The sequence below is a fragment of the Cherax quadricarinatus genome, chromosome 18 (assembly GCF_038502225.1).
Source record: "Cherax quadricarinatus isolate ZL_2023a chromosome 18, ASM3850222v1, whole genome shotgun sequence".
NCBI classification, from domain to species: Eukaryota; Metazoa; Arthropoda; class Malacostraca; order Decapoda; family Parastacidae; genus Cherax; species Cherax quadricarinatus.
The window spans coordinates 2,176,692-2,186,006 of NC_091309.1; the positions used below are offsets into that span (position 1 = coordinate 2,176,692).

The 9,315-nt window shown below is 38.2% G+C and overlaps 1 protein-coding gene across 1 annotated transcript in view; it reads left to right on the plus strand.

Annotated features, from left to right (window-relative positions):
- The first annotated feature begins 1,343 nt into the window (after positions 1-1,343).
- LOC128689540 (27 kDa glycoprotein) overlaps positions 1,344-9,315 on the plus strand; it is a 55,858-nt gene continuing 47,886 nt past the window's right edge. The window contains exons 1-2 of the mRNA XM_070086050.1: positions 1,344-1,572; positions 6,391-6,530. Of these exons, the coding sequence (XP_069942151.1) occupies positions 1,530-1,572; positions 6,391-6,530 (183 nt within the window). The 5' untranslated portion in view covers positions 1,344-1,529. The remainder of the gene's footprint in view (positions 1,573-6,390; positions 6,531-9,315) is intronic.

A 9,315-nucleotide genomic window follows, 5' to 3' on the forward strand; every position in this document is an offset into this window, starting at 1 on the left:
TGCTAAAACTTCCACTACATCATTTGAGGCAATAAACACGTCTGTGCAAACAAGTGACTGCGATATACAGGCTAACTTCCCCCCCCCTTTTGCCTGTTCACTCTGTCACATCTGTATAGGTTGTAACCTGGGATCCATATTTCGTTGTCCAAGTGGCCCGGTGGCCTGGTGGCTAAAGCTCCTGCTTCACACATGGAGGGCCCGGGTTCGATTCCCGGCGGGTGGAAACATTTCGACACATTTCCTTACACCTGTTGTCCTGTTCACCTAGCAGCAAATAGGTACCCGGGTGTTAGTCGACTGGTGTGGGTCGCATCCTGGGGGACAAGATTAAGGACCCCAATGGAAATAAGTTAGACAGTCCTCGATGACGCACTGACTTTCTTGGGTTATCCTGGGTGGTTAACCCTCCGGGGTTAAAAATCCGAACGAAATCTTATCTTAAGTGATCCTTTATGTGGGTCTCTGTGAGAGCCACGAACATTGCATTTGCCTCTGCAAGTAGTCCACTGATGAAAGGTATTTTGTTTGTTGCTGGCTTTAGACCCTGTATATTTGCAAAGAAGAATGTCATCGGACTGGTGGTACTGGGGGGGGGGGACTTTTTTCCGGCACTAATATCTGTATCTGTTGGTTTGGAATGGAAGAGTTTGCTCCATATATTGTATAAAAATATGAAACTAAGGAATAACTTGCAGTATTAATTAAATCAATGAATATTGTAGGCCTACTGATAGGCAGTCACTGATCCAACACGTTTTAGGTGGAAATATGTACATAAAAAGTACAATTATATAGTGTAAATTACCTAGGATAACCTCAAGAAGTGAGATATTTGAAGTACTAACTTACACGGGTCATACAGCTCCTAGGGAGGCAAAACCAGGTTTGATATACGTGGAGGGCTGCGCAAATTCCTTGGATCAAGAGCTATTCACCAATATAAGGGCAATTTCCTAGAGTAGAACATGAAACAAACTTGTATTAAACAAACAAGCTAGGCATAATGAGATACACGAAGGTCGTAAATTATCTGTTCTTCCACTTAGACCAACGGGACTCTATAATTGCATGAAATATAATATTTTGACGTATAATATAAGAAATATATGTGAACTAGTGTAATGGTAGTCAAGTGCTGAGTGATCACTCACCAGCCATGGCTACCAACGCAAACCTTCACATCCGCTTCAAATTACGTCACATAAATGAATATACCACATATGCAAAATTCATGAAAAAAACAATATTAACTAACTGATAAGTGTATATTTTTATTCAGTGAGTTGTTAAGGATACAGTATGTGAGTGAGGTGTGAAGGATGGGAGGGTTGGTGGTGTTGGTAATCCTGAGTACAGCTGTACCAGTCATAACAAGTGATCAGCTGGTGACTCGCACCTCTCCTCCTCCTCCTCCTCTGCTGTTATTACCTCACTATACACTACACAGACTGAGAGGAGCAGTACTAGTGACCAGTTGGCACTATACCACCACCTGCACCACACCTGAACCAGCTGCCCGGGAGACGATGGGTTGGAGAGTGACTGTGTTGGTCGTGGTGCTCATTACTGGTTAGTTGTGTCCTAACTTATTAACCCATTTCAACAAATTCCGAGAAAAATGGCATAAAAAGAGGCTCGATATGTTTTAGACAGTAGGCTGCTGGTCAGCCCTAGGCTGGTGGTCAGCCTAATTAAGGCATCCTTTTTAAGGATGCCTTAATTAGGAGGATTAATACAACTGTAGGTATTAGTTTGCATGGTATATAATGTGAGATTTAAACATTGTAATATATTAAGCACAATGAAAGCCACTAACATGGCCGAACATTTCTGGGAGACTAATAATTACTACTTAAAACTAAACATTAGTTTATGGAGTGGTAAATTTTAATTCATTATTTTAAATTGTAAGAGGTAGCCAAAAAATATCTTAATATTTATATTAGAGAGGTAGCTAGTAACAAATACTTTAATTAGTAAAATTTACAATATTACAACAGTATAAATTTTAAAGTGAGTTAATATTTTTGATTGGTCTAGTGGTTTTTAAAGTTAATAGGGATTACTGGAGAATAAAAGTTATTACAATCGAAACAAAGCACTAAACCCACAAGGGTCACACCGTTAATGGAAATGAGTCACTTTGACTCTTGTGTTGTCCTAGGTAATTTACAGAAATGTTACTTTGTATGGTAATTGTCCTTGTATGGATTTCTACCTAAATAAGCTTGTATAGCACTGGACGGTGGGAAGAAGAGTGTATTAAAATTGTAAAGCCATGGCTGAAATTATTTGTAAGTTACCTCATTTTGAGAAACTTTAGTTTTGAGGTCCGTTCTGGCCTATCATAATGTGAGTGATGTAGTATATTGTATATTGTCCTCAAATTTTTTGTTTAATTGGGAATGAGAATTATAATAAACTGACATTATGGAAATAGAGTACAATTGATATTGGGTTAAGTGACAAAGAAACTACATAAAAGTGCCTTATGCAGGGCATTTCAGGCAGCCATAAAATGAAATTTAACTTGCTTTATAATTTTTTTATTTTTATTATCACACTGGCCGATTCCCACCAAGGCAGGGTGGCCCGAAAAAGAAAAACTTTCACCATCATTCACTCCATCACTGTCTTGCCAGAAGGGTGCTTTACACTACAGTTTTTAAACTGCAACATTAACACCCCTCCTTCAGAGTGCAGGCACTGTACTTCCCATCTCCAGGACTCAAGTCCGGCCTGCCGGTTTCCCTGAATCCCTTCATAAATGTTACTTTGCTCACACTCCAACAGCACGTCAAGTATTAAAAACCATTTGTCTCCATTCACTCCTATCAAACACGCTCACGCATGCCTGCTGGAAGTCCAAGCCCCTTGCACACAAAACCTCCTTCACCCCCTCCCTCCAACCCTTCCTAGGCCGACCCCTACCCCGCCTTCCTTCCACTACAGACTGATACACTCTTGAAGTTATTCTGTTTCGCTCCATTCTCTCTACATGTCCGAACCACCTCAACAACCCTTCCTCAGCCCTCTGGACAACAGTTTTGGTAATCCCGCACCTCCTCCTAACTTCCAAACTACGAATTCTCTGCATTATATTCACACCACACATTGCCCTCAGACATGACATCTCCACTGCCTCCAGCCTTCTCCTCGCTGCAACATTCATCACCCATGCTTCACACCCATATAAGAGCGTTGGTAAAACTATACTCTCATACATTCCCCTCTTTGCCTCCAAGGACAAAGTTCTCTGTCTCCACAGACTCCTAAGTGCACCACTCACTCTTTTTCCCTCATCAATTCTATGATTCACCTCATCTTTCATAGACCCATCCGCTGACACGTCCACTCCCAAATATCTGAATACGTTCACCTCCTCCATACTCTCTCCCTCCAATCTGATATTCAATCTTTCATCACCTAATCTATTTGTTATCCTCATAACCTTACTCTTTCCTGTATTCACCTTTAATTTTCTTCTTTTGCACACCCTACCAAATTCATCCACCAATCTCTGCAGCTTCTCTTCAGAATCTCCCAAGAGCACAGTGTCATCAGCAAAGAGCAGCTGTGACAACTCCCACCCTGTGTGTGATTCTTTATCTTTTAACTCCACGCCTCTTGCCAAGACCCTCGCATTTACTTCTCTTACAACCCCATCTATAAATATATTAAACAACCATGGTGACATCACACATCCTTGTCTAAGGCCTACTTTTACTGGGAAAAAATTTCCCTCTTTTCTACATACTCTAACTTGAGCCTCACTATCCTCGTAAAAACTCTTCACTGCTTTCAGTAACCTACCTCCTACACCATACACTTGCAACATCTGCCACATTGCCCCCCTATCCACCCTGTCATACGCCTTTTCCAAATCCATAAATGCCACAAAGACCTCTTTAGCCTTATCTAAATACTGTTCACTTATATGTTTCACTGTAAACACCTGGTCCACACACCCCCTACCTTTCCTAAAGCCTCCTTGTTCATCTGCTATCCTATTCTCCGTCTTACTCTTAATTCTTTCAATTATAACTCTACCATACACTTTACCAGGTACACTCAACAGACTTATCCCCCTATAATTTTTGCACTCTCTTTTATCCCCTTTGCCTTTATACAAAGGAACTATGCATGCTCTCTGCCAATCCCTAGGTACCTTACCCTCTTCCATACATTTATTAAATAATTGCACCAACCACTCCAAAACTATATCCCCACCTGCTTTTAACATTTCTATCTTTATCCCATCAATCCCGGCTGCCTTACCCCCTTTCATTTTACCTACTACCTCACGAACTTCCCCCACACTCACAACTGGCTCTTCCTCACTCCTACAAGATGTTATTCCTCCTTGCCCTATACACGAAATCACAGCTTCCCTATCTTCATCAACATTTAACAATTCCTCAAAATATTCCCTCCATCTTCCCAATACCTCTAACTCTCCATTTAATAACTCTCCTCTCCTATTTTTAACTGACAAATCCATTTGTTCTCTAGGCTTCCTTAACTTGTTAATCTCACTCCAAAACTTTTTGAGATGAGATTAACAAGTTAAGGAAGCCTAGAGAACAAATGGATTTGTCAGTTAAAAATAGGAGAGGAGAGTTATTAAATGGAGAGTTAGAGGAGTGCTATGGAGTGCTATACTTTGAAATGTGACAGTTTTCTCTACTGTAACAATATTTATGATTTAACACTGGCATGTTTTGTAACAATTCGGGTCCATCTTGCACTATGCAAAAATGCAATGCACATAAAGGACCTGAAGATCTGGAACTCTCTCCCAGAAACAGCAACAAGAGGTCCCCTACCCACAAATCGGTTTAGGACCATACTCAGAAATCATATTCTCACAATAACAAACATACCCACACTATGCAAAACCCTAACCAAATTCAAAGCAACTCTACCAAATATTTTATCCCTTGACTATTAAGCCATTACTACGAACTTAAGAATGTATGCTCGTATCGTAAATTGTACTACCTCATGTTAATAATAGTTAAATACTAAATATTTGTATTCTACCACTCTTCACTTGCACAGACTTAAGTAGACTGTGTATTCGGTTAAGTCTGCTTGAAATGCCACGGCATGATAGTGTTTTTTTTTTTTTTTTTTCCAATCGAGTTATAAAATGTAAACGCACATTGTAACCTTAGCAAAGAAAGTTGTTTGTTTTGGTTTATTTTTATTAAATACTTGGAACATGGTTTTTGGTTAATATATATGTTGAAACTTGTTTGATGCAGGTCAAAGTATGTTGCGTAATTAACCAAAGGAGGTTCAAACATCAATGTGGACACTTTTTTTTTCACTCGTAGGTAGTAGCTCTAGTTTTTGGACTGATAGTGTCTATAATAGTTTGTAGGCATCAACAACTTTTTCCCTATGAAAAATGTTGATAAACAAAAATAGATGAAGGAAATAAAAGTTTCTTGCAACTAAGTGGGAAATTTACTAAATTATGGTGGCACTGGACAAATTTTAATATAGGTGAGGCATGGGGTATTAAGTTTCTGAAAGAAGGCTAAAGGCAGTAGATTTCACATTTTAAAGTGGTATGATTTGAGTATTGTGCAGAGAATTCAGTGCATAGAAACTGGACTGAGTTATGAAAGTTAAAGTAGTTGAGGGATTGTTGTGGTGGTTTCCTTGTTTAGAGCGGATAGAATAAATTACGATGACAAAGGTGTGTAAATCTGGGATGGAAGGAAAGGGAGACGCTGGGTTCGTAGAAAGTGTTTCGTGTGAAAGTTTTAGTGGTAGGCACTTTAATGTTCAGCCAGCATTGTTTTAGATTGCAGGAGTTGACCTGCTGTCGGTGTGAATGAGGCATTTGTAAAGGTTCAGGAAACCCAGCTAATTGGTAAGTATAATTCCTACCCTGTGAAGGGGTGGGGATGGATTTTGATGTTTTTGCACCTTTGGAAAAAGTTACATGGAAAAACACCTGCAGTTGTGACATTTCCAAGCATGACTGCTGCTTCTGGTAAGATGGCCATTTAAAATAAAGTAAGCTTGTATTTTTGGTTGCCCTACTTTTCGAAGGGAAAACTGCTGACGTGGAAAGTTGTTCGTTGGTCTGATTTTAGTTAGAGCTGCACTTGTAATTTTTTATCTCTGTTTATAGAACAGTAAATCGTAATTTAGTGCATCAGTCTTCGACAGTAAAATAATGGTAATCTGATGTTTTTTAGATTTTTTAGTATTTTTTTTGTGCTGTTTGTACGAACATTTGTTACCTCGTGCTGTTTTTTTTCAGTAGATGGGACAGTATGCCACAAATTTAACTTTCCCTTTTCCAGTACTATACTTCACTACCATTTAATGTTATTTGGCAAGCATTGACAGTGATTTTTTTTCCTCCAGGAATTGTAGGACAACAATTTAGTTTAGATGATGTAAAACTGAAGCATAACATAGATGACCCTGATGATGTGCCGGAGATATCAGATTGGAAGCAACGATGCCGTGAAACTGTTGGCGAGGATGCTGTAAAAGAGATAGAGGTAAGGCAGTAAGTACACTATGCAGTCTTGGTAGTTTTTGATATGTAATTTTAGTCATAGCTCTAGTGGAGTAAGCTGTGAAAATAACCAGGACAGTATTAACCCCTAAACTGTCCAAACGTAGATCTATGTTCGCTTGCGTAGCGCTCTGAACATAGATCTACATCTTTTTGTACGTGTTTTCAAATAGGGAAATCAAGGTCGGACAGTTTAAGGGTTAAGTGATAAAATTTAACAATGCAGTTGTTGGCTCATTCTTTACTCCATTTCGGCAGTCTAAAAATGTGCTTGGTTTTTTTTTTTTCAGTTTGGTTTGCATTTGTGACCTTTGTTCATTTTAGTAGTCCTATCAGAGCAGTTTATATTTTACTATGTGATCATTTATATCTTGTGCATCTATACTTGTTTTATTCCTAGCTTTTCAGACTGGCATTTCATATGGACTATTAATTGGAGTTTAATTTTCTGTAAAACTTGTTAATTTTGATGCGAGTTCTTACACTTTTTGAAGATTTATATTTAATATTTTTATGCAAGTAACCTCTATTTAAGGTGGTTGAAGTTTGGAATTTTAGTTTGATGCATTTTTCTTTATTGGTGTACCTTTAGTAAAAGGTTATATCCACTCAGTAAGTGCAGTACAGGTCTGCCATCACAAATCCGGTAATCAGTTATTCGGTTCCTTCAGTTATTCGTCACTAATTTTGGCTAGCATAATTTCATATTACCAGGGTCGCCACACCACCCTGCTGGTACTGTTTGGTGGCGCTACTTGCTGCATAAGTCATTCCAATTTCTTTTTCTCCATTTATTGTTTTAACCTGCTTACTTTTAGCCCTAGCCATGGTTCCAATGAATAAAAGAAATGCTTCTCATTATGTAAAGCACCTGCACAGTACATTATCCATTAAAGATAAGGTGGCTTTGAAGCCACTGTCGGTTGTCATGAACTCGGTCTCATGAAGCAGGAGAATATGCTTTATTATGCTAATATCAACACTACAGCTTATTTGCCTATCACAGTTGATCTAATGACATAAGAAACAATATAAATAACATAAAACATGTTAAATACTCCAGAATGAATAATATTTGGCATAACACCGAGCAGTTCGACGGAGGTATGAAGAGGATATGGTACACAAATACCATTCTCCTATCCCTGTCTTGGGGGCTTATATTAGAGAAAACGGAGTGTAGCACAGGGCTAGCCTGAAACAAAAAAGTTTTCTCTATAGATTATCTCACATAGCAGCATATGTGTAGAGAACCTAGGATAACCCAAAAAAAGTCAACATGGCTTATTTTTAGTACCTGGCTTGGGTTAGCCATATATGATTTTTGGTAGATATTCGATTCTCAGCCAGGGTAGAAACATTAGGCGTGTTTCTTTACACCTGTTGTCTGTTTACCCATCAGTAAATGGGTACCTGGGTGTTAGCCGACTGGTGTGGTTGTTATCCTGGGACACTGACCTAATTTTCTTGAAATACTTTGCATAACAAGCGGCTTTCTATACAGTAGTATGTCACTGATGTCAGCTAGGACTGTATACCTTGTACATATACGTGTAGTAAATAAAGATATTATTATATTTCTCAGTTTGTTGGGTTATCTTATTCAAACTTGGGCAATGTATGATGGAAAGATACTTCTTCACGTACACCAAAAATGAAAGAAATCATACCATAAATAGCGAAGTTCACTTCTCGGCCATTAGCGGCCGCTTAGCAGTATATTTTTGTATGGTTATGGTTATATTCTCATTTTTTCGGTCTCATTTGATAGAATGAAATATATATTACAGAAAGATATGATTTTGATTGCTTTCATGACAAAAAGTACCTTGAAATTACGCTCACAGTAGCGAAAATGTTCTATTCTTTAGCGAAGCTCGAGAGTAAACAAATGACGTCATCGTCCAATACCTGCCCGCCTGCCAGTCTAAATTCTAGTACGGAGTCAAGAATGGCTTGACATTATTTATACAATTATTACAATAATGCAGCAGTCTGCATAACGGTAAATCTTCTATTTTTTTTATTTGTGAATAAAACTTTCAAATGAAAAGCAAGAGTAATATAAGAGGGGCCTGTAGCCGTGACTAATGAACAGAGAAAATGTTATTTTAGTGCCAGGAATGTCTGCATTGTTTATTCTGGATCCTATTGAAATTGGCATCTGTTGAAATTTGTGTGAAATTGGCCAAATTGCCAATTTCTGACCACTTTATTGGGTAGTTTAAATAAGTGAATGGGCAGTTTCTTGTACTCAGTTGACAGACTAGAAGTAAATAAGTTTATTCAGGTATACACAAATAGTTATAGATTATCATACATATCAGTGTATGTGTAGATAACCTAGGATAACCCAGAAAGGTCAGACAGTGACTTATTTCCAGTACCTGGGTTTGGCTTGCCATATATGATTTTTGGTAAATATTTTTTTTTCTCGGTTGTTTGTTGGGCTCTCTCATTGAAACTTGGGCAGTGTATAAAGGAAAGATGCTTCTTAACGTACAACAAGAATAAAAGATGGACGATAAATAAGGGAGTTAACTTCTCGGCCATTAGCTGCCTCTTTGCAGTATATTTTTGTATGATTTTTCTGGTTATTTTTTTGGACTAGTTTGATAGAATGGAAGATATATTACAGAAATAGACATGATTTTGATTGCTTTCACGACGAAAAGTACCTTGAAATTGAGCTCAAAGTAGCGGAAATGTTAGATTTTTGCCTATGTTCAATGAACTGCGCAAGTCAAGTTGGTAAATTTTATTATGTG